This window comes from Coturnix japonica, chromosome 1, assembly GCF_054131305.1.
Source record: "Coturnix japonica strain WE chromosome 1, WE-NBRP24, whole genome shotgun sequence".
Taxonomy (NCBI): Eukaryota; Metazoa; Chordata; class Aves; order Galliformes; family Phasianidae; genus Coturnix; species Coturnix japonica.
This window is the reverse complement of record NC_140663.1, coordinates 119407941-119432914: the sequence shown is the minus strand read 5'-3', so window position 1 is coordinate 119432914 and position 24974 is coordinate 119407941. Positions and strand designations below refer to the sequence as shown.

The window sequence follows — 24974 nt, the reverse complement described above, 5'->3', positions numbered from 1 at the left end:
GCTACATACATCCTGGTGTTCCTACGGTGCACTTTGTGTGCTTGTGAGACATCAGACCACAGTAGCATTCTGTACACCACAGTAATATGATGTAAAAGCCAAGCTGGGCCACACAGTAGCTCTGTGGAGCAGGAAGGCTCTCCTCAGCTCTGCTGGGGTTTGTGCTATGTCCATGCTGCCTTTAAACGCGTCATGGCCAAGAGTTACACTGCCTCATTGCAGCCTTTCAATACCTGAAGGGAACTTACTCCCAGGAGGGGAGTAAACTCTTTGAAAGGGCTGACAATAGCAGGACTAGGGGAAATGGTTTTAAGTTAAAAGAGGGAAGATTTAGGTTGGATGTTAGGGGGAAGTTCTTCACTAGGAGAGTGGTTAGGCCCTGGAACAGGCTGCCCAGGGAGGTTGTGGATGCCCCGTCCTTGGAGGTGTTCAAGACCAGGTTGGACGGGGCCCTGGGCAACCTGATCTAGTAAATGTGTATGTTTGGTGGCCCTGCCAGGCAGGGGGGGTTGGAACTACATGATCATTGAGGTCATTCTGTGATTCTGTGACGTCAGAGAACATATCTATGTATGTACGGGGGTTAATGCTATGCCATGACATCATCCTGCTGCCGTCCCCGCGGCGGGCCCAGCACGGAGCCGCCCCCAGCGGGCGGGGCGCGCAGCGCGGGGCGGTCCCGGCGCAGAACCGCTGCCGGCAACGCTGGGCCCGGGCAGCTGCCGTGAGCGAAGCTGTCGGCGGGGCGATGCGGATGGCGGTCGGTGCGGCAGCGGGGGACGGGGCGGCGCAGAGCCCCGGCCCCGCCGCCGTGTCGCTGGGTTTGAGCGTGGCCGTGGTGTCCAGCTTGGTGAACGGCTCCACATTCGTCCTGCAGAAGAAAGGGATCGTGCGGGCCCGCGGGCGAGGTAGGGGCCCCGCCGGCCCGGGAGCTGCAGTGCGGGGGGGAGCGCCGCGGTGGGATCCCGGCCCCATGCGGCACGGGCGGCATCGAGCCCAGCCCCGCCTGCCGCGGGCACGTCGGGCTGCCCCGGGTGCGGCCAGGGGAGCCGGGCGGTGGGCGGGGCGGGCCGGGGGCACCTTGCGGGCGGCCGAGGGCTGCGGGTGGGGACGCAGCGCGAAGTCACCGCTCCTCGTGTTGCAAATCCCATCCCTCGGTATTGTTTTCTGCTGTAAAGCTGCTCTCTGAACAGCCTGGCCAGAACACAGATGGGAGTTCACGAGGCGTGGAGGTATTCTGTGTTTTACGCTGCAAATGGAGCTCCTCAAAGCACGCAGCCTGCAAACAGCAGTTTGCCGCTTGCAGCTCGATGCTTGGAGTGTAGGGAGACTGCAGTGTGTGTGTGTGTGGATGCAATGGAGCAGAACAAACTTCCAGCTCTGCTGGCACCGGCTGATGGCCTGATCTGACAAGTTGTTAGGCTTCCTACAGTGACACGGGGAAATGGTTTTAAGTTGAAAGAGGGAAGATTTAGGTTGGATGTTAGGGGGAAGTTCTTCACTAGGAGAGTGGTTAGGCCCTGGAACAGGCTGCCCAGGGAGGTTGTGGATGCCCCATCCTTGGAGGTGTTCGAGACCAGGTTGGACGGGGCCCTGGGCAACCTGATCTAGTAAAGGTGTATGTTTGGTGGCCCTGCCAGGCAGGGGGGTTGGAACTACATGATCCTTGAGGTCCCTTCCAACCCGGGTCATTCTGTGATTCTGTGTGATTCTGTGATTCCTACAGTGACTTTACATTAAGGGTCTCCAGTAAACCACTGTTTCATAGGTGTGCTCTCCAAGATGGCTGTAATCTACTTTTATTGTCTGTAGAGAAATTACACTGCATCATAACTACAAATCTTTTTTGTAAGGGAGACAGAAGAGAAAGGGAAGACTTTTCATCCCTGCTACAGGAACTTTCCATCTTGTGGTACAGTTGGGCCTCGTTGCCTCTGTAGCATCCTGAGTTAGGTGGCTGATGGGTGTGCATTTGCACGGGTGCTGTGTCACAGCTGTGAAACATCTGCTTTGGAGATATGACTACTTGTGCATCTTTCCAAGTGTTTCCTGTCTCTGTGTATTGGAGGATGGGCCAGGTGACCTTTAAAGCTTCCTTCCAGCTCAAATAATACAATGAGACATCCAGCCCAATACCCTCAGTTTCCCTCTATGTAACGTTGTGAAGCTGTGTGGCTCTTCCTTGAACCTAGCAGTCAGAGCGAAGAGTCCAAGATGTTCGGTGTCGGATGATGAGTTCTTTTTCCACTGGCTTCAATAGGTGCTGTATAATTAACAAGGAGGCACTGCAAGGCTTTTCTGTGATCTCTCCTGAGTCAATAATATCATGTCATTGCAATTAGTAATCCTCAGAAACAGCAGCGGGTGGCAAATGTTTTGCAAAGTTATCTTACTTGAGTCAATATTTTCTGTAATTTGTGCCCCCGAGTGTTTTAATTTTATATGCAATAACAAAAGTCTAAAAAATGATTACTCCCACTCTAAAGCTGGCCATTTTCATTAGTCATTTTCCATCTCGCTTCAATTACGTAGTGTGATTTCCAAGCTCTTAATATTTCATAACTTTCCAGAGTTGCAGTTTATTTTATCTTTCTTTCACTTGGGATTTCAGAATGCACGCTGTAGAACTGTAGAATGGCTTAGTTTGGATGGACCTTAAAGATCGTACAGTTCCAACCCTGTGCCCCACCAGCTCAGCCTGCCCAGGGCTCCATCCAACCTGGCCTTGAGCACCTCCTTGTTGCACTCCAGGTCAAACTTCAACCATCTAAGCATGAAAATAGTCATCCTTGAGCTGGGAAGGCCAAGGAAGACTATCCTGAGTTTTTATGCCTCTTGGAAGTGTGTTGTTATGTCAGTAATTCAGAGGTTTCAATCACAGCCTTTTCCAGATATTCAAATACAGGAGGATCTGTCCACACTAACATATTGCCAGGTCTGCTTGCAAGATAGATTCTTGATGCAGCTTCATTGGAGCTACGTATTGGAGCTACACATGAGCTCCTAGTAGTGGCTCATGTGTCCATGTTAAACTTCCTTCAGAGTGGCATTTGCTGACATTTTAGATGCTTTTCAAACTCATATAGCATCAGTGGTGCATAGTTATTCCAATCTAGAGACCAGAGCCTCTGGCTGTTATGTTCCCTTGAGAAGCTCTGATTTGGGCAGTTTCATTTGCCCTGCAGGCCAAGTCTGGGCATCTTCCATCTTCTCTCTTATTTTCCTCCCACTCAGCTGCCTTGAGGTAAAAGGTTAAGATAAAAGTCCTTGATAGTTGAGAGTACTGAAATTGTCCTGTTTTGTTGTTCTGATAATGCAGTTTCATATTTCTCTAATACATCTTCCTGTACTTCCTCTCCCAGGTACTTCGTACTTGACAGATATAGTATGGTGGTCTGGCACTATTGCAAGTAAGTATCTTAAATGGCTTGATAGTTTTGAATTTTTATCTATTTATTTTGGAAGGGGGAAGTTGTGGTTAGGTGGCGAAATGAGACATCAGAAAATCTGGTTTCTAATCTTGGATCTGGCACTCACTTGTAGTAAAGCTGCTTTCCCTCAGATATATCCTACTTTTACTAGACTGTCCCTCTGTCTGTTCTGTCCGATGGTGTTAGAAAAAGCAAAGAGCTGGATGAACCCAGCTCAGATGGTTTTTTTCTCCTGGATTTCCTGAACCATCTGATACTTGCAGCTCTTGGCACCCACACGCTGCTCTGACTGGATTCCTGCATGTTTTCTGTCTCTGGATTGCACTGGTACACCCGGTTTTTAATAAAAGTCAAAGCTGAATAAGAAATTGTAGCTGTGCACAAAGGGGCTCATTGAGCACATGTTATGTTTCAGATCAGAAAACACTTAGCCTCAATTTAAAAACCAATATCTTTTTTTTTGATTTCTGGTTTGATAGCTCCGGTTTCAGTGTTGCTCTTAAATTGCAGGATTAATATGAAACCTTATGTGGTGCTGATTGTGAGATCTGTGCAGTTCTAGTTTTAGTGTCTTTGTAAGTTATCTTCACACTAAATTCACTCTCTGGTTTCAATCCGTGCAGAGTAACTAAGCTTTCTCCTTCTGTAGTTCAGTCTTAGTCTTACCCACAGGAGTTTAAAGGCAAATCTGGTTTATAGACACTAGTCCAGCCTCCTGTGGATTATTTGGAGATGTTTTGATGCTGTTTCTGAGAAGCATATGAGTCCAGTTATGTCCCTTGCTTTGATGCCACAAAGTACTTTGCTGTCCTCAAGCTGTGCAAGAGGAATGGAAACTGATTAGATCCCTCAAAGGATGGGATTCACAGCAAGTATAGGAGCCAACAGAGCTTCTAAAGCAAGTCTTCAGCTTATTCAGGCTGAGTTTAATTAGTGCTTTGTGGGTTTCTGACTCCATGATCATTGCTGCCTAAGAAGCAGTAAATCTATGCTTTGGTCACTGTTGTTTGTTCTCTGTGAGGATTCTGTATTGAAGCTCAGAACAGACAGTTTACATAGGAGAGTTTTTGGTACAGGGATCAGAGGAAAAGACTTCATTCTCAAAAAAAGCTTCCTGAATTGGCTGAAGGTGCAACAGCTGAAGGGACTGGTTTAAATTGGCTTTAGTCTATCAGGGAGGTGCAGGTATTTCAAAACACAGCCTCATTTATTTTACAAAGAAACCAATTATGGACTTTATAGGTTCATTACTGCAACACCGTTAGAAACTGCAATAGCAAGGGCTGGGCAGGCAGGCAGCTGTGGCATCTAGAGAAAGGTAATCCCTTGGGAATTAATCGGGTGAAATTACATTATTATTTTTCAGGTAAGGAATTTGGAGTTAGGATGACTAACAAAGCCCGCATCAACTCTATCAACTTGTTTTTCCAGTATTTGTTCAGACACTGCACAAGCATTTCTGTGTTGGCATGCTAACTCACAATAACACTGCCTGGCTATTTTGTGGCCCTGGGATCCACTAGAAGACTTCAAAGAGAGGCTTATGGATTCTACTGAGAGACTTCTTTGACTTCTCAATCTTCTTTAACACTAGTCAAGAGAGTGATTGCAAATACCTCAGTTGGCTTTATGTTCAGTAGCTAATTGATTACTATTAGATACAGCACAAGCTGAACCTTTGCGATAAAACGAAGCTGATAGATGTACACTAGGAACATTCCTAGTGTGTATCAGCTGTGAATAGATTCAGTCTGTGGGAAGAGGGCAAAGTTTGTTTGCAATAAAGCAAAGTGAAGTGCATGGAGCAGGCAGCTTTCACTGTTCAGATCTGCTTTGACCGGTCTCCTCGCAGATGTAGAAATGTCAGTGTGCATCAGGCTTTGTGGAGCAATAATTTGTGGGATGGATATCAGTGCTTCTTTTGCAAGCTGGAAGCCTGATGTGCCTTCAGGAGCTGAAGTAGTGACTTGATTTACAGCACTGATGTGTGTGGAGATGAATTTCTAAGCACTGAGGACTGCATATGTTGACAGCAAAGGTCTTCAATAACCGACAGATGGTAACAATCGCTGAGATTTATTTTCGTTTTAATTGGTCTTATTTAATCCAAGTCTGTAGTTCCCAGCGGTTACTGTTCTATGGTAAGGCTGAAAAGTTCATTTGGCTTATTACACGTGCAGTGTGACTAAAGCTTCACATGAGACCTAATTTATGTGTCTTGAGTTGGTACATTAGTGCTGTGTAGTCAGAAAAATGAGTCACCTGACCTATACAGAAACAAAAAGCTCAAACTTTTATTGGAATGACTGGGAAATGTGCGAAACCTGCAGATTCACAGCATGCCAGGTAGGTCCTGCCTTCCATACAGGATGTCACTCAGACCCATTGGATGCTTTAAGGATAGTGACTCAGCTGCCCCGTGTGCCTACCAAAATACAGACCTGGTTATGGTAGCTGAGTTACTCTGCTCTTAGGGGCTGAAAACCTTCAAAAGACCAGTGCTGACCGATGGACCAGCTTGTGCTGCTCATAAGCTTTTCTGGCTTGTTCTTGCATACAGAGAAAGCTTCAGTGACTTCAATTAGAAAACTGCAAACATGGCAAGATTATACTAAGTTTGTGTATCTCCTTTGTGCTTCCCATAGGTCACACGGGTCTTCATCTTTACTGGTAGTGTGAGCTAATTTAGTAAATTAATTGATGTTTGCACTGTGCTTTGCAGGTGTGAGGAGTGCTTTGATGATAAAGACGTTTGATAGTTGAGTGCCAGCCTGAGCAGCAAGACAGCGTGGATTCTTGAAAAGTTTTCATATCTTTATAATAGCTTTTAAAATCAACTTAAAACTTGAGCTGTGTGTAATTTGTGTTCAGTCTCAGGGCTTTTGCCAGTTACCAAACTGTAACTGTGTAAGCATAACGTTGGCCTATTATAAGCGTGCTATAAACTTGTATGCCAACACTTGCAAAACCATCCAGCCTTTTTCTTTTTCTTTTTTTTTAACTGAAAATTTGAACACATGAAGTGTTTATTGCAGCTGTGGTGTGCAATAGCGTGGTAAATTTTAGGACTAGTTGTTATGGGGCAGAGAGGTGCAAATAAGATCGTGAGGCTGTTAATGCGACTTGGTATGGATATGTTTGGTTTTGTTGGTTGTATTTCTTTTTGCAATGATCAGAAATCTGATGTTGTATAATGCTGTGAAAAGTTGATGCATTCTATTCTATATTGAAGAGCTTTTATTTATGTAGTTGATATTTCATTATTAGATTTGTTTGCTGCATATTGTCCTTATTTTAACTCCCGAAGGTAACACTGCTGTTAGAAACTGCAAGTCAGTGTATTTGTGTTATATGAATGCACATTCTGAACCTGAAAGTATAGATTTCATGTACTTACAGTGCTCCTTATATGAAGATATTTGAGTGTAATTAATGACTCTTTCTAATTGATGATCTTATTTATAGTTCACCAAGAGAAGTTGCAAATAAAATTATTTACTCCTAGATCTTCTTCTATGGCAAATACAAATCCTGTACTGATGTATAACAATTCCAGCCATTTGGGTTAAGTGCAAAATGAACAAATCTCAGCAGATCTGTAACATCTGTTTTCCAGTTCAATCAGTCTTTCTCAAACAATATTGGGTAACTTTTCATTCCTGTTTTGTTTTTTAAACAAAGAAGCTTAAAGACTTATTTCTGCTTCTCTTAACAGTGGCTCTTGGTCAAATAGGAAATTTCTTGGCCTACACTGCAGTCCCAACTGTGTTGGTGACTCCCTTGGGAGCTCTTGGCGTTCCATTTGGGTAAGAGTTTACTTGTCTTGTTTTTATTTGAGTGCTGTTACTCCTTAGTGTTAAATAGGCTGTGTGATCACTGGATGTCTGCTAAGGAGATGCCAGGTTTATGAGCGTAATGATGAGTTGTAGCTTTGCCTGTTCTGCTTTGCCCAGTGAAGTGTGTGTATAGACTGGTGGTAGTGGGAGTGTGGTGAAGAAAGGGTTCCTGAATGTCTTCTTTTTTTGTTTTTTTAACTGTTCCAGACTGTAGGGATCATTATACAACTGTTTTTTCCCCTTCATTTTGATTATTCTGGACTCTTCTGCTCATTCTCTTACTCACAGTTCCCTTACTATGTAGATCATTCCTTTTGTTTCACATTTGTTCTCTGCCCTGCTGTCCACAATCCATGCATGTTTATTGATGCTGATTTTAATTCAATTGGATTTGGCCCAGTTTCCTGAAAGTGAGAGGCTCCCCTGCGTATGGATGCTCACAGGTTCTTCAATGTTATGTTCACATAAGGGAAAGGGCATAAAAAATAAGGCAGTGTTCCTGATTGGAGTTTAATATACAGCTTTACACAAGGATTGAGTAAAGCTGAGACTGGATGAATCTTCCTTTTCATAAGTAAGAAGTGTGTTTGAGGGCTATTTGAAGATTCACTAATGTTTGGTAATATTTCTTTAAAAAGGAAATTCATATCACACATAAGTGTGACTGTATTAACAGGATGTTTTCAGACTTAATTTTCTTCTTTTTCTTTGTGAAAGGTCCATTTTAGCTTCTTATTTGCTGAAAGAAAAATTGAACATTCTTGGCAAGCTGGGATGTTTGCTGAGCTGCGCTGGGTCTGTCGTTCTCATCATTCATTCCCCAAAGTCTGAGAGTGTAACAACTCAGGCTGAGCTCGAAGAGAAGCTTACAAATCCAGGTACACTTTGTTCCTTTTTCAACTCGGAATGATTTTGTGAGGCTGACTGAGAGAACACGTGAGGAGGAAGGTAGCTACTTCTATGGCACAAGAGAACTGACTTCTGAAGAAAACATGACATGACAGAGGCAAACTGGTGCAGCTCTTGTGTAGGAAAACAGTGACTTGATGTGCATAGGATGCCTAAGGTTTATTGATATGTCTATGCAGAAAGGAAAACGTAGATGCTTTTGAAAAAGTTCTCTTTCACAGGAAGCTTAGAACAGTGGCCATTTGAGCTTGTAATGTTCTTAAGTTTTGGATGTGTATCACTTTCTTAGTGATGGAAGCTATAATTCTAGGATCTCGATTTACGTTGTTTTATGCAGAACAAATGATACTCATTGTCTTTTCTTCTTGAATTCTACTCCTATTTTTCATTCATAAGAACAGAACTTCCAATTATGGTTACTTTCTTTAATTGCTTTAGGTAAGAGAGAAACTCAAACCTAACAGCATCATCTATCCAAAGTCATGGATGAAAGGAAAAACATAAAAAAACCAAAAGAGTTGCAAACAAGACATATGGTCTGGTCTAAATTTAGTTTACCTGAACAAAATGAATTGGAAATATATGACTTTAGAGTTTTAAAGCATACAATATTTGTCACTAGTCCAATTGGTATACTAACACTATAGTGTAAATGATACGCCCTCCCAGTTCTTCCATCTGTCCCCTCTCATCTCAGTCAGTTATTGGAGTCTATCTTTATGCTTATGCTTTTTGCTGGATCCACACGCTGTGCTTTAGTGAATGAGTGATAATGAGGTATCATCAGGGCTTCCGTCATAAGGGGCTTTATGCCTGATGGGAGAGAGTTGTTAAAATAAAAACCAAAAAGAAAATACATCTGAAATTCTGTTCAGATGTGCAACTGTCTCTTTTACTGCTTGATGATTTGCTTTACACAAAGAACAGGAGGACACTGTTAATTTCAGGTGCCCACAACATCACTGAAAGCACAGCGTTTTGGCTCTGTATTCAACAGCAAATCATAGCTGTGATGTATACTTCAGGTGCATTGACAGGACATGATTTGCCTGCTAAAATCTTATAGAATGCCAAGAGTTCTTACCTTGCTATTATCTTGTTTTGTTTTCCAGTTTTCGTGGGTTACCTCTGCGTAGTACTGCTAATGCTTCTCCTGCTAATCTTCTGGATAGCTCCAGCTCACGGACCTACTAATATCATGGTTTACATCAGTATTTGCTCTCTCTTGGGCAGTTTCACTGTTCCCAGTACAAAAGGCATTGGGCTGGCTGCTCAAGATATCTTTCACAATAATCCGTCAAGTCAAAGGGCTTTGTACCTCTGTCTGGTACTTTTGGCAGTATTAGGATGTAGCATTATCATTCAGTTCAGGTACATCAATAAGGCACTGGAATGTTTTGACTCCTCTGTGTTTGGAGCCATCTACTATGTTGTGTTTACGACTCTAGTCCTGCTGGCTTCAGCCATCCTTTTCAGGGAATGGAGTAACGTAGGAGTGGTCGATTTCTTGGGAATGGCATGTGGATTCACTACGGTATCTATTGGAATTGTTCTTATACAGGTCTTCAAGGAGTTCAACTTCAATATCGGAGATTTAAATAAACCTAACATGAAGACAGATTAATTTATTTTTTTCTTTTGAGGGGAAACTGGGTGGCTCAGGGAAAGATAAAGAGCCTTTCATTTCTAGGTCACTGATTCAAATATGGTTCAGGTTGGTAGTCAGCCTCTGATGATTCGGTGGCCTACATGAAATGAATTGGAGGCCTCCATCCAGTTTCAAAGGAACAGTTATCCATTGTACCCCAGTCAATACAATAAATGACCTTAATTGGAACCATGGATTGAGTTAGCATAGAGACTGATGTATTTCCTTACCTTAGAGGATAATCTATCAGAAGAGATGTGAGGATATTCTGACAGACTTGAGTGAATCCTTGTCTTATGGCTGAGGTGTTGTTTTTGTGGGTAGAAAACATCGGTTTCTAATGCACTCAATCCAACTTCTTTCCATGAGTGATGTATACCTTAAAAATAAGAGGGGAAAAAATGCGAGTTGAACAATTTGTTAATATTGCAATGTGTTCACTGTCAAGGCTGTGAATTCTGGGACTAATGGTGGTTGAATTATGGACTGCAGATTTGTCCTTTTTAGTGACTGTCTTGTCGTGCAGTGAAGACACCGGGGAGTTTAAAATTAATTAATTGAATTATTTACACAGAGCAGTGAACCTTTAAAATCCTTCACTATTTACTTATCAGCTGATGGTAGTGTTCAGGGTTTGAATTTTCCTTTGTAACATGTGCATTAAGACATACTGCATTCACCTGGGAGTTTTTAATTGGGAGCAGACAAAGACTGTAAAAGCTATGGAAATGATGCACAGACTCATTGCCTATATTGGTGGCTTATTTGTAAGCAGCTCAGACCTATTTCAGTGCCTTTGTAATCCAAAAATACTGCATAAATGTGAATGTATTTGTTTCAGATGGCCTATATTGGTTTAATAATTCAGTCTCACTGTCAATAATACTGGATTGTATTCAAATTCTGAACATGTAAAGCATCCAGGAGGCACATATTTTGGAAGAATAGACTTGCCTGAACTGAAACTCTTAGACGCTTCAACAGCTTTGGCATAGTTGTAATGGGAAGAGGTAACCTATGAGAGGACTGCTCAAAGCCAGCCAACATACCTTGGTTCTAATTGACTAAACACAAGAAGCTGCATTGCAAAGTAGTTAATAAGCGGCAAAAACAAAATAGACATTTAAAAGACAGAAAAGCATAAGATTTCTCATTGCTCGGGAAAAGGAAAAATGGCCTTGTCCTCTTGTAACGTGGGAAAAGGAGATTGAAGCCTTAAATGAGAGCGCTGAGTTTCAGGAAACCAACTGGAACATACATTCAGATCCACTAACTTACAGACCTTTATGAATAGTTCAGCAATAATATTTTGACAGGTAGTACTCAATAGCTTAAGCTGCGAGTGGAATGATTCTGAACTGATTGTTAAACCTTATAGAGAACATTTGTACGTCAAAAATAGTTAATTTTCACATGTTTATATTTGCTGGTTAAAAAACCACAAGTCAAAAATTTGTGAGGAAGGCTTGAGAAGTCATAAATGTTTGTTTCCCTTTGAGTACAGAAGCAGAAATCGTTCAGTGGGACTCAATAGCTCTGGGTCAGGTTGTTTCTTGAAATGAACAAAATATGGTTACGAAACAGCGTTTGAAAAAGTTCATGATGTTTTTGAAGAATTCGTGAATCTTTGTGACTGGCTGAGGGTAATGCAAATGTTGGTTAATGGAAGTAATGGCGTCCACTCTGAAGTGGGTTTGTTTTGGTGTTTTTGTTTCTTTTTCCTTTGGTGTGAATTAATGCTATCTTAAAACTCACCTATTGTTTTGGATGCCACTTTGACAACTCTGAACTCCGGACTCATGATCTGAACTGGCAGAAATATGCACTGTTATAGGCTGGCACCTAAATTGGGTGTCTCGGCTTAATAGAATAGCACTAGCAGAAAACAGGCCACCTTGGATTTGCAGATACTTCATATGATTTCTAGAAAGTTTCCGAATTGTAGATGGGGCAAATTGGACCACAAAAGATAGTTATTCAACTCTGTGGGTATTGATTAGAGATGGTATATCGGTTATCAGCAGACATTTGTTTTGTCACGCTAGTTCCCTGTTTTTACTGAAACCTGAACTGTACGTAAGTTATGAGGCCTGTAGTTGACCTACTTTTTAAAACAATGTTAATTGTTTTCTGAAGCAGTCAAACTGTCTTTTCAACATCCACCTTCACAAGTTGAGCGTTGGTTTTGTACCAGCCTTTAATCTCCGAATGCTTCCACAAAGAACTTTCTTTAGGTTAAAGTGCAAAAGTTTGTGGTCTTATCTCAGACCTCCTTTGGCCATATTTGTGTGTTTTGTTTTCAAACATTCCTATTTATTTAGAAAGTGCCTATCCTAGTCCGTTAGGTGCATATGCAAGTTATTAGTTAATATTGCATCCACAATAACTTGACTGCCCTGTCTAACTCTTGCCATTTTCCGCAACACACAAACAAGTTTACTTGATGAGCACTCTCCAAGCAGAGTAAGAATTAAGTAGCAACCATGTTCTGTGGTCCTTTGGCCATCCTTACAGCTGATAAATGTATGGGTGGATGTCTTCTCCCCGGCTGCTCCTCATCCATGATGAGCTTTCTAGAAATGTCTAGTTAACCATGTTGTTTAAAACAGATGTCAAAAGCCAGCACATAAGATGAAAGAAATTCTCGTGGCCTTGCACATCATTTATATCTGCAGCCTTTTACATAGTGAATGCTAAATAACGGAAGCCTTTATTTTTGCTACTTTGTTCAGTATGTCACGATGTTCTTTTGAGTACTGCTGTACCTGGATCTGGTTCAATTCTAACTTTAGGAGTGTATTAGCATTTTGTTGTCACTGTTGGTATCATTCTTCTTCCCTGCATCCCGTGGCCTCCCTTTTTTAGTCTTTGCCAGTTGCTTTTCTGATTGAAAAGGAGGCACTGCTGAAGTTGAATTTTAGCTGTTCTGGCTTTTTTTTTCCCCCACCTCTGTCAAGTAAGCACTTGAAAAAGACATTTGAGTTCCATCATCTCAGGGAGCAAATGTGCATAGCTGTTTCCTGAGCTTTCCCTCATGGAAGTGATGGAGCCTACACGTGTAAAATGGACTGATTACAGTGGTGGGATGCATTTGAGTTAAATTCAAACCCATACAAAAGGTTTTTCACTCTCTATGTCTGACTTCTGTTGTACTTATCAAACATATCTACTTGTTACTCACTTGACAATAGCGCTTTGATGATTATCCCTTCAGTGTATGGAGGATTTACATGTGTCACTCCCGATCTTTACTAGGTGTCAAACACAAAGATCCCTCAAATGTTCAGTAGGAAAATAGATACATTTTTGATACAACAACCAAAAAAAGGATTTGTTACCTTAAGTACTTATGTAAAAATGAAATATACCTAAGGTTATCTGCTGTACTGACTTTCCGAGACATTATATATGTAAATAGAGCCTATTTATTAGTGAGCTAAAACTGATATTAACAAGAACCTGTCATATCACAGTTTGACAATTGAGGCTTCCTATTAATCATCTTGGTTTGTATCGAACGTATGTATTTTTCTGAAGTAACTAGCACTGAAAAATGAAAACACTGGATTTTGTTTGTTAAAACACTAGAATCTATGAGGTTTAGCTTTGCTTTTTATTTGAAACATAGAGGGTTTGTACTTGAAGAAAGATCTGGGGTTAATAAGTATGAAGCGCTTAAAACCGGACTTGGCACGTTTTACCCTTCTTTCTTCATAAATATAAAGCATTCTACAGATGTTCCTCAGTTGTCTCGCTGAAGCTTCACTGTTAAATCAACTATTAACAAACATTTATCAATTACCTGATATCTTTTCTTTACGGAGGCCAATCTTTGAAGTAATGTTTCGATGCTACTGAATACAGGCTGAAGCGATGCAGAATGTTAGTGCACCACATGAGGCACCAGCGATGTGGAAAGTTCTTACTATTAGTGCCCAAGTGTTTCAGACAACAATGTTGAAATGATTACAAAGTTAGAGATGAAGAAATCTTTCTTAAAGGCTGAAAATAAGTGTTTTTGGTGGGTTTTCTTGTGCTCGGTTGGGTTTTGTTTTCTTTTTTTTTTTTTCCTCTAAGCAGATACTCTGGAGGGTAGAAAATGTTACACAAATGGGGTATTTTTAACTTAATTCTTTCTTTGTTTTCAACTGTGGAACTTTCTTCTTTTTTCTAACTTTTGTTTTCCTGGAATGTTAAAAAAACAAAACAAAACCAAAACCAGTTCTGATGAGATGTGGGGTAAAAGTGGATGGCAACAAATACATAATGTCAGGTTGCTTCAATGCTATTGCAATATAATCACTATGGATTACATAAAAATGGTTTATTTTATTAGCTTTCAAATAATGTGTATATATATATACATATATATATACATATATATTTGTTAATGGCCTACCAAGTCAAGCTTACTCTTTGCTTTTTAAATAATAGTTATAGGCATGTTGTATTTGCCTTGTGTAAATTACAAGAGGCTATTTATTAAGTTTTCTGATGACTAATCTATTTATTAATCTGTAACGTTTTAAAATAAATGATTTTATTTCTAGCTCAACGCTTGTTTTGTGACTCCTCCTCTTTATCGCACAGGGTAACTGTGACATATAGATGTATAGACGTCAGACGTGTAGTTATTCAGATGGTGGGATAATCACAGAATCACAGAATTATCAAGGTTGGAAAAGACCTAGAAGATCATCTAGTCCAACCATTACCAATACTTCCCGGCTCAATCATATTCCTCAGCACCACATCCAAGCGTTTCTTGAACACTCCCATGGTCGGTGACTCCACCACCTCCCTGGGCAGTGCATTGCAATGCCTGACTAGTCTTTCTGAAAAGTAATACTTCCTAATGTCTAGCCTGAGGACATTAGGCTGTACATTAGGAAGTATTATGAGGAACTGTTTCAGTCTTTAGGCCTGTGTCTTAGGGATCAGACTGGTTAAATGCAGCAGGGATGTGGCCACCAGAGGCCGTTACAGCTGCCTGATTTCCCCATCAGTTTTCAGCACTGAACTCAGCAGCCTGGTGGGATGCTTTAATACTCCGCCAGCTGGTGATATTGTGCCAACGGATACCAGACAGCGGCTCTGGGTGGATATCTTCTTGTCGCAACCTTCCCACTGTTTGTGTGGAGATGGAAATGGTTGCACAAGAGCCAGCTAAAGGGGACGGCTTACGGGACAGACCATGTGATGGGGGCGGGCTAGAGTGAGGCTGCCTCGCCCTTTCCGGCTGTGGGACCGGCGGGGCGGGCACAGCCGAGCTCGGGGAAGGCGCTGCCCTCGCGGCTCGTCCCGCCGTCGCTCCTCACCCTTCTATCCCTCCCCTCATGGCGGTGCAGAGCTCGGCCGCCCGCCCCTCCCACCGCCCGCTCCGGCCTCCCCCGCCTCTTCGTCCTCCCGAACGGGGAGCGTGAGGGGCGGCGACCGCAGGTAACGGGGGGAGGAGGGCGGGGGAGGCCTCGAGGCCTGAGGGCTGAGCAGGGGGGAGGAGGCCGGGAGAGCGAGCTCCGAGAGGCGGGGCATGTGGGCGCCAGGCGCGGCCACCGGTGGCGACGTGCCGGGAGCCGTGTGGGTGAGGAGCCGGCAGGCCCCGGTGGGCTGTGCATGGCGGTGGGGATCGAGCCTGGAGGGGTTCGTGGTGCCGGGTTCGTCGTGGAGCCCAAGAGGTTCTGGTGCAGGGCTGAGTGCCAGGTGAGCTCCGGAACAGCTTCCCAGCCCAGGCTGTGCTTTGGTCCAAGGTAGGAAGGAAGGTTTTGGCTGCGTTCTGTAAATCAGAGAGAGACTTTGGGTTTGTTTCCATTCTGTGAAGGTAGGAGTTGCGTCTGGCAGCTGGTGTCTCAGTCCTGGCATGTCTGTAGGTTGTCTGAAATATGAGGCTGCCTATCTTATAAAGCTCCAGGTGGAACATGAGTGAACTTTGCTCATCTGGCTGGAGAATGAGGTAAAGAAAAAGTTGCATCAGGGATGGAGGAGGTCGTGTCATTGACTTCACGTTGGGTCCGCTTTGATAGACTTCTGGGAAATGCAGGCAGGAGTGCATAGCAGTGCTGCTATGAAGCACACTCTGTGGTCATTTAGCTGATGAATGATGCTCTGTTGTAGTGAAGGTCCTGCAGTTGAACATTGTTCTTTATATAGAAGAGGATAAGTATAAATAACATAGAAAGAACGGGATGCACAAGAAGTTAAAGAATGGATTTTTTCTTGTTTTCTCCCCCAGTATCTTAAAATTGAATGCTCTTTGGTTTTTTCTTTCTTAATATCACATTAAAGGAGTACATTTGCTCAGTGTTCAAAAAGTCTTAATGTACTTAAAGTACTTAAATGGTCTTTTTGAAACTGATGCGTCTTTTGCTTTGGGCGTTTCTGCTTCTAGTGTGCTGTCTGTACACACACGTATGACATCTTGGTAAAAAAATGTTAAGATCAAGCATATTTCCTTGTTTATCTTGTCTGTGTAGTACATAAAAATAAGTCTGCACTCTCATGGACAGGGCTGGAAAACTTTATCTCTTTTTTAGGAAATTAGGAGGAAGTTTTTCACTCAGAGGGTGGTGATGCACTGGAACAAGGAGGCTGTGGATGCCCCATCCCTGGAGGCCTTCAAGGCCAGGCTGGATGTGGCTCTGAGCAGCCTGGTCTGGTGGTTGGTGACCCTGCACATAGCAGGGGGTTGAAACTGGATAATCATTGTGGTCCTTTTCAAGCCAGGCCATTCTATGATTCTATGATCTGATTCTGTTGTAGGTAGACTTGCACTACAATATTGGAGGTGCTCTTTCCTACTTTCTGGACTCCTTGGGCTCTGGATGATGTGCATCTCGGCCTTTTACAGGTGCACGTGACTGAGATTGGAACCAGCAGCTCTTATGTCTTAATTGTGTGTTACATCCATCCTTGATGTGTTCTCTGTCCACATGTCTCAGAGAGATACTCACAGGTGCACATAACATGATGAGGAAGAAGATCTGGATTTGTGCGATAGTGAGATTAGCATTAAGTTATGGACATTGGGGTTTCGTAGCTGATTTCTTAATGTACCAATTAATGTTCTTATTAATTTATATTTTAGCAACATAACATTGGGAGTATTTAAGAAGTGAATGCCGCTGGATTTTGGAACAAATTGGTACGTATGTAACAAGCCTTCAAAGGGTACCTTAGTGAACATGTGTGTTGTTAGGGGATGTTTCTTGTTCCTGTGGATTTATGCCTCTGGAAGGGCAGCAGGGTCACTGTATACTTGTTATAAGCTTCGGTTGCTTGAACCCACTCTTCTCCCACATAAAGCTTTGTGGATGGGAGGGTGTTAAGCAGGTGCCCTATTTGAAAGTTAGAAACACAGAAGTTCTCATGGAGCTCTTACAAGTGACCAGAACTTTAAATACAGCAGAGGTGAAGAAGAGCTGTACCTGAGGTAACTCTCAGTAACATCGTATCAAAATAGGCCTGTTGTTTTCAGATCCTTCTGGTGAGTCATGTAGTGCTGGTGATGTGGTCGAAACAAGCCTCGTAATTAATGGCACCGAGCAGGGAAGGGTTGCCAGCGTGTAAATGCTGATGAATACTTTCAGGAAACGTTTCTGTACAAGGAGATGCTTCTGAAGGTGTAAATGAAAGTGATTACACACAGCCAGGTGGAAGTGGCTAAACAAACGCAATTCAGAGAACAGTAGCTCTGTAGCAAAGAGTTTGGAGGTTACGCTGTTGGAGCAGTTGAAGCTGACTGCACAGGAAGTGTGAAGAAAACCACTGGTTTGGGGTTGAGTGAAAAGAGACTTCCACCGTATTGTGGGAGTGATAATATATCAGCTGAAATGCAGTGCACAGCTTCAGGAGCTGCACTTAAAGCATGGGCTGTTGAGAGAGGACCCAGAGGGCAGCATAGCAGAAGGCAGCTTGCAGGCATGGAGGGAGCTGTACATTGTTCCAAGGCCAGAGTGGACATTTGTGATGGCTTTTGTTAGTCAAATCACAGAATCACAGAATGACCCGGGTTGGAAGGGACCTCAAGGATCATGTAGTTCCAACCCCCCTGCCTGGCAGGGCCACCAAACATACACATTTACTAGATCAGGTTGCCCAGGGCCCCGTCCAACCTGGTCTTGAACACCTCCAAGGACGGGGCATCCACAACCTCCCTGAGCAGCCTGTTCCAGGGCCTAACCACTCTCCTAGTGAAGAACTTCCCCCTAACATCCAACCTAAATCTTCCCTCTTTTAACTTGGATCCATTTCCCCGTGTCCTGCTATTGTCAGCCCTGTTGAAGATCATCCCATTCACAGTTAAAAAGATCAGCTTGTGGAAAGAAAATCCAGAATTGTAGCATTCAAAGATTTTAGTGTATATTTAGGCTGTTTCTCAGAGAAAAGACAGTCTGCTCAGCTCTTGAGGGCTGGTGGCCAAGTAGGCAAAGTTAGAACAATCTACTGTGTTAACTTTTACTGACTGTAATTATTGCTTTCATATATAATGCAACTATTAGAGCTGATAATTAATTTTCTTTGGCTGGTAACTCTCTCATACTTGCTTAAGCTAATCTGCTTTCAAATGTAAAATATTATTTCATCTCACAAAATCACTTATAATGTCTCTGCACATGTAGCTAATTTGTTACAATAAATATTTAACATCTTTTAAAGCTCCTTACCTTGTGCTCCTGTGGAGAGAGAGAAGGACTTCTGAGCAATGTTTCCTTCTGTTAGGGTGGTGTCGCACTGGAACAGGTTGCCCAAGGAGGTTGTGGATGCCCCATCCCTGGAGGCATTCAAGGCCAGGCTGGATGTGGCTCTTTTATCTATAGGTGTTTTCCTTTCGGCCAGTTCTCTGAACATTCATAATAACCAGCAGCCTTAAAATAAAAGCCTAAATATAGTTTCCATTTCCCTTCGTACTAAAGAGATGTTAATCTTCTTGAAAGGACTTTGGGTTGGGTTTTGTTTTGGGTTGTTTTTTTTTTTTCATTTTAAAAGGATTTCCACAGATATCTTAAATTGCAATCTTACATATTAGATGAAATCCAGGAGATCCTCATTGCAGTATATAACAGGAGAAAGAATGTACTGAAATGAGTGTATTTAGCCTAGAGGATGAGCATGTAAAACCTTCATCTCTAGTCCAGCCTAGTTAGTGCTTTTTGTTAAGCTGTGGTCTTACATAACTAAGGCTTAGGTTGGGTGGGTGCTTTTCAGCAGAGCTCATAGTTACTGTAGCTGAGCAGCAAAATGCTTCAGACAGGTGTGGGAAGTCTTTGTGCATCAACAAACAGAGGCCTTTTCTTGTTCCTTCTTTATAGCTGGTAAATGCACGCGCTTACATCCGGGCTCATTTGTGACAGGCAATTTGCTGTACAATTTAACACCTCTTCTGCTCTTCTTTCACCTTTTCTAGTGAATTTATGTGGAAGAGATGCTGTGGCTGTTCTCAAGCTCTCTGACAAACTAATTTCAATGTAAGTAATGATTTGTTTGGTGTTGTCAGTTAAGCGGTGTGCAGGTCACAGGTCTGTGTACATAATGAAAAGGAAAATAAATCCTATCAATTAGAAGTTTGCCTTTCCTTTCTGAGAAGCTTTTATGTTTCGAGGTTTCAGTTTCTATATTCTGGGTCAGATGGCCTTGACTCATCTGTGAGTCAAGCTTAGATGTGCTTCTTTTTCTTCCATTGGCCAATCTCAGGAAGAACCAGACACACGAAGTGCTGGGGAATCCTCTGTATGTTGTACATTTCTACCACTTTAATCATGTGTTTGTTTTGCTCAGGTTTCAGTATTGCATCACCTTGTGTTGAGTAACAGAAGCTGTACTGTTCACCGATCAATGTGACAGTCCCCAGCAGTTTACGAGATGAGCCAAGCCCGTGGGAGATATGACTTCTGCATTGGGCTGGTGTTGGCTATGAGCTCCAGCATCTTCATTGGAGGGAGTTTTATCCTGAAAAAGAAAGGCCTTCTCCGGTTAGCCAGGAAGGGCTCCATGAGAGCAGGTAAATGCATGTTGAAGAAACTTGATGACATTCCAGTTTTACTGCTTAATAGATTGCTGAATTTACGATTTCCTCCTTACTTTTCGGTATGTGGAACCTCAAACATTTATCCAGCGTGTTCTTGTTGTGTTTTTTCCCTCTGGTGTCAAATACACCTAACTCAGCATGTGACACATACTACTTGTTTTGCATACAGTGCCCTGTAGGGACACTTAGAATAAAACTATTCCTGTTGCACCTTAGTTGAGGTTTGAATTCATTTTGTAAAGTGAGCTTGGAACCAGCACTCACAGCTGCATTTACGCTCCTAAGGGGGTGAATTTAACTGCATTTGTCAGGAGAATGTTTTAAAAAACTCAGTCACACTTATGATATGCTGTAGTGGAGCTGCTGAAAGTGTTTGTCTCTCACTGTTGCCTTTTTAAAGCCAGGAAGGTTCTAAGCAACACACAGTTCTACTTATGGATTGATATATTACCAACTCAAAAAGCCTTGTTAGTGGGCATTTGTATACATTTTCAGCATTATTTTGTTGAACTGAATTTAACAATATTAAATGACTTTCACTGTTAACGTTTTGGGAATTGATTGGGTCCAACTTAAGAACTTAAAGATTTTTGAAGCCACTTTTCCCCACTTCAATAGCTGTAAAGGAAATGAGGGATTGATACATTGCGTCAGAGCTGTAGTAGAACATTGGTTTGAGAGCAGCATGCAGATGGTTGCAGAATCTTTAGACTGTTTAGAAGGTTGAATCTGAATATTTTAAGTTCGGTACCAGTCCTGCCTGCTTCTGAAAGATGGTAGATTTGGGGTGAGATACACAATTTGTTCTGCCTGGTTTGGAATGGGGAAGTGTGACTGCATTTCACGTTGGTGCATGTAGTTGATTGTCTAAGCCATGCCTGATTTCCATGGCGTTTGTCTGAGATGTGTAACTTGGCTTTTTGTTGCAGCGAGTTGAAAGAACTGTCTTTCATGTCAAGCCAATATGGTCATCGCTGCCATTTCTAATAAAAAGGAAACAAAACAATCAGTTTTCACAGTGGGCTGTAGGAAGCACCTGCATGTCAGAGCTTGACAATGACTTCAATTCCTCTAGCCTGTATTTTTAAGAGCAAACAAAAATGTTTTGGCAGTGTTATTAGTGACAGGGCCAGCTGTTTGTTGATATATTGATGGAGTAACACTCTTTCAGGTCAAGGTGGTCATGCGTACCTTAAGGAGTGGCTGTGGTGGGCTGGACTTCTTTCAAGTAAGTAAATTTGGGGATGTTGTCCATCTTCTTTGCTTCTCATTATTTAACTCTGAACTTACTGTCTGTAATCACAGTAACCGTAGCTTAATGGATGCCTAGCCTGTGTTTTGCCTTGTAGCTTGGCACTGCAGGTATCTCCATGTTAAAGTTCATGACTCCATTTAGCAGGCTGTGGAGATACAACATGGACACCAAAGTAAAGCACCTCTTCTTATTTGGCAGAATTAATTGTAGTGCCTGTTGTGGTCCCCCAGCCTGTTTTGTGTTTAAAGCAGTAATGGGGGTTTTGTGTTGTACTGGTACTGTTAGCCCAGCACCACCATTAGATTTTTCCCTTATTCCCTTATTGCATGTTCATGTGTGCAAGAAGATTTACACGTTTGTTGCATAAGGCACCCTAACTTCTTTTTATTATCATTACTACTCTGCAGTGGGAGCGGGCGAAGTAGCTAACTTTGCTGCCTATGCTTTTGCACCAGCTACATTAGTGACTCCTCTAGGAGCTCTCAGTGTTCTTGTAAGGTAAGAAATACTAACAGAAAGCAATGCGATTGCAGAGAGTAAAGCTAAATATTTATAAGTGCCTGAGATATGCTGTAGTAAATGTGGTTTGTTTGTAACTATACATGAAGAACAGTTATAAATGTCAGAAGTAACTTCTGAGTTTCTCCAAATTTGAAGTGACTGCTCTGAACTGGTTCTGGCAATCTGCACCTCAATATGTGAAAAGCTGTTGCCTTCTCCAACACGGGAGTATTTTTGCTCCTAATTCAAGACTTTTGTCTCTTTAAAATGATTTTTACAAGTGCCTCAATGCAGAGTTCAGGGGAGGCAGAATAAAAAGGAGCTGCAGAATCCTGCAAGTTAGTTCTGCCTGCAGGATCTTGATAGAAAATCGACTGCGTTGCTATTTTAAATAAAAGCTTAATCAGTGGAATTGCCCTCAGTGATTTATGGCCATTAAGGGTGTCCCTGCTCACCAAAAAGCACACATTATGTATGTTACTGGAATGTATAGTCAAATCAAGTGTATGCAGATGAGCAAATAAATATTACTAATTGCATGTTTTGTCCATTCTTTTTTTCTTAGTGCCATTCTGTCATCCTTCTTTTTAAATGAAAAACTTAATCTACATGGAAAAATAGGGTGTCTGCTAAGTATACTTGGATCAACCGTGATGGTAATTCATGCTCCACAAGAGGAGGAAGTAGAAACTTTAGATGAAATGTCCAACAAACTACGTGATCCAGGTAAGAAAAATGCTGGCTTGGTCTCTGAGTAGTTAATACAGAAAGATCTGCACTTACTTTTCTCTAAGCAGACAGTTTTATTACCAACCTTCATTACCAGAAAGATGATTTGTGTCTGCTTCATGTTGTCACAGCAGAGTAGAGATTTAGGTTCTGTGGCATGATTTCACAGGGAGTCTTCATGTTGAGACAGTGGCAAAGGTAATGTGTCTGAGTTTCATTATTTTAGCAAGATCACGCTAAAATTGTTTTAACTTCAGTGCTGGTGGAGTAACGCGTGCTTTCCTGTTACCCCTAAGATGTTGGATAGAGTACATAAATAACAAGATGTCTTTTCTCCCCCAACACAGGTTTTGTGGTCTTCGCAACACTTGTTGTCATTGTGTCTTTAATTCTAATAGTTGTGGTGGGACCTCGCCATGGACAGACCAACATTCTTGTGTACATCACAATTTGCTCAGTGATTGGAGCATTATCAGTCTCCTGTGTCAAAGGTCTGGGCATTGCTATAAAGGAACTTTTTGCAGGAAAACCAGTGCTGAAAAGTCCGTTGTCTTGGATTCTGCTGCTAAGCCTTATTGTCTGTGTGAGCACGCAGATCAACTACTTGAACAGGGCTCTGGATATATTCAACACTTCAATAGTGACTCCAATCTACTATGTAATCTTTACGACATCTGTTTTAACTTGTTCTGCTATCCTGTTCAAGGAATGGCAACACATGGCGGCTGATGATATTATTGGCACCTTCAGTGGCTTCCTTACTATTATCGTGGGGATCTTTTTATTGCATGCCTTCAAAGATGTTAACTTCACCCTAGCAAATTTGCCCGTTTCCTTGCGGAAAGATGATAGAGCAGCAAATGGGTCTTTGCTGAGCACGTATGACTGCTTTAATCACGATGAAGAAAGTACTCCCTGTTTAAGTGAAATACAATCCACGGAGAGCCTCTCAGCCAGGAGAAATGGAAGTCTGTCAGCCTTCTGAAAACATCCACTTGTTAAATAAGAGAAGAACAATTCTGTAACTCTGGATTTGTTATTTTTTTCCTGCTGTGAAATGTCTGAGCTTGTCTGGAACCTCATGTACTTCTTAACAGTGTAGGTAGACAATCTTTAAGTTCGATTAGTTCAGATCACAAACACTGAAGGGGGGTTTAATTTGCCTTATTTTTACTTTACAAAAATACTAAAATGACCTCAGACCACAGCTGGTGTTATTGCTTAAGTTATGTAAATACTTTCATTTCCCTCTTCTGTTTCAGGATGTATTGCACTAATGACAATTTTATCCAAAATAAATGGCTTTATTTCTGCACTGGTGGTAAACGGACTGCAGTGGGCCTCAATCCTTTGTACGTGTGCCCCAAAGTCTGCTGAATGGCTGTAACATTTTACAATGGGAGCTGTCCCAGCCTGGGCCAGAGGAAGGCTACAACCAAGCAGCAGTAATCATTTGAAGGTCCTGCTTACCTAAAAATCTTTGTTAGACCTGGAGCATTTACATCAACAAGCCAGCCCTAATCACAGAATTGTAGTTCTGGTTGCAGTAATACGGTACTTCAGGAAGCGGACCAGGAAAAAACAAACCCAAAATGTCACTGCTTCGACAGTGCTCTGGTGGTGATTTTTTTTTAAGTACAAAGGCAGAAGTATTAATGATATAGTTTTATAAGAACATTCCTACTGTAGATGGTGAATGTTAGAGCCAACTATTTACTGCTCTCATTTTGTCAGTTTCAGTGCTTAATGTTAAGGAATACACTTTATTACCATGACAGAAATCAAGCAACTCCCACCCGTGAAACTGACACTGCTACCTTCCTTTTCATATGTGGAGAAGACACCAAGATGCCAAACAAGAAAAAAGGTCCTTGAAATTCTGGGCAAAGAACAGGATTAGAATTTCTGTCTGGTTTTCAGGAGCATCACATCTCTGCTGTTCAGGTACAGAGCACAGCCCTCCTAAGACCTTACAACTGGATGCATCAGACTGCTGGCTGCCACGTCCATTAACAAAACACCAGCCTGACTTACTGAGCAACAGGCTAAAATTTCATGTAACATTTTACTTTATAATAGATGCTTTGGATTCCAGATCCATCGTGTTTCATAATTTAAAATAAGACAGTTATGCCTTTTGTGCACTTTATTTTTTCCCTTTAAGGCAAGCAATTATACTAAGTGAAGAAGGCAGTGGATTATTATTTTTTAAATCATTTATATGTGATGGGAAGCTAACAGAGGAGTAATCTCTGAAATTCTCTCAAACATATTCATTGAAGGAAAAATATCATCCTGAAATCTGTACTAATGCTAGTATTTCTAATGTGTTCACCTAATCGGTTCACCTAATGCTGCCAGTTTAACCAGTGAGAATTATAACTTACTTAAATCACACCACAACTAGTTAATTTTACAGAGTTCTTAAGCCAAAAACCAGGCTCTGTTACTTAACTAACTGTTTATGCAGGACAGGTCCAACTTGAAGCCTGAGGTCTGTGAGACTTAGCTCTAAACCAATAATGATCTTAGCAAATTAAGCGTTTCTTCTTCAGTTCTTTAATTGAAGCCTGAAGCAGAGGGGAATGTTTGATTGACCAGAAGGCTTCCTGGCACTCCACTGTGAAGAAATAAAGAGTTTTCT

General features: G+C 42.0%; 2 protein-coding genes across 8 annotated transcripts; both read left to right on the top strand.

The window, feature by feature from the left end:
- The first annotated feature begins 650 nt into the window (after positions 1–650).
- Positions 651–14379, top strand: NIPA1 (NIPA magnesium transporter 1). The gene is made up of 5 exons (XM_015851135.3): positions 651–908; positions 3363–3410; positions 7147–7237; positions 7985–8145; positions 9289–14379. Exons 1-5 carry the CDS (start codon positions 749–751, stop codon positions 9798–9800), a joined length of 972 nt encoding a protein of 323 aa, XP_015706621.1. The 5' UTR covers positions 651–748; the 3' UTR covers positions 9801–14379.
- Positions 14380–15076: 697 nt separating this feature from the next.
- On the top strand, positions 15077–23656 carry NIPA2 (NIPA magnesium transporter 2). Of its 7 annotated transcripts, none has more exons than XM_015851171.3 (8): positions 15077–15263; positions 16906–16962; positions 19225–19285; positions 19596–19818; positions 21017–21073; positions 21508–21598; positions 22167–22327; positions 22678–23656. In XM_015851171.3, exons 4-8 carry the CDS (start codon positions 19680–19682, stop codon positions 23313–23315), a joined length of 1086 nt encoding a protein of 361 aa, XP_015706657.2. In that variant the 5' UTR covers positions 15077–15263; positions 16906–16962; positions 19225–19285; positions 19596–19679; the 3' UTR covers positions 23316–23656. The 7 variants fall into 7 exon arrangements, with proteins under 7 accessions (XP_015706657.2, XP_085388706.1, XP_085388715.1 ...); XM_085532572.1 differs by lacking the exon at positions 15077–15263 and adding an exon at positions 15370–15524; XM_085532575.1 differs by lacking the exon at positions 15077–15263 and adding an exon at positions 15370–15571.
- The last annotated feature ends 1318 nt before the right edge of the window (positions 23657–24974 follow it).

Bases quoted from the DNA above. Each gene is read 5' to 3' on its own strand.
- NIPA2 (XM_085532580.1), top strand. From the start codon at position 19,680: ATGAGCCAAGCCCGTGGGAGATATGACTTCTGCATTGGGCTGGTGTTG. The intron at 19,819-21,016 runs GTAAATGCATGT...ACACTCTTTCAG, and splicing joins GAAGGGCTCCATGAGAGCAG to GTCAAGGTGGTCATGCGTAC. The intron at 21,599-22,166 runs GTAAGAAATACT...TTTTTTTCTTAG, and splicing joins GCTCTCAGTGTTCTTGTAAG to TGCCATTCTGTCATCCTTCT.
- NIPA1 (XM_015851135.3), top strand. From the start codon at position 749: ATGCGGATGGCGGTCGGTGCGGCAGCGGGGGACGGGGCGGCGCAGAGC. The intron at 909-3,362 runs GTAGGGGCCCCG...TTCCTCTCCCAG, and splicing joins CGTGCGGGCCCGCGGGCGAG to GTACTTCGTACTTGACAGAT. The intron at 7,238-7,984 runs GTAAGAGTTTAC...TCTTTGTGAAAG, and splicing joins GCTCTTGGCGTTCCATTTGG to GTCCATTTTAGCTTCTTATT.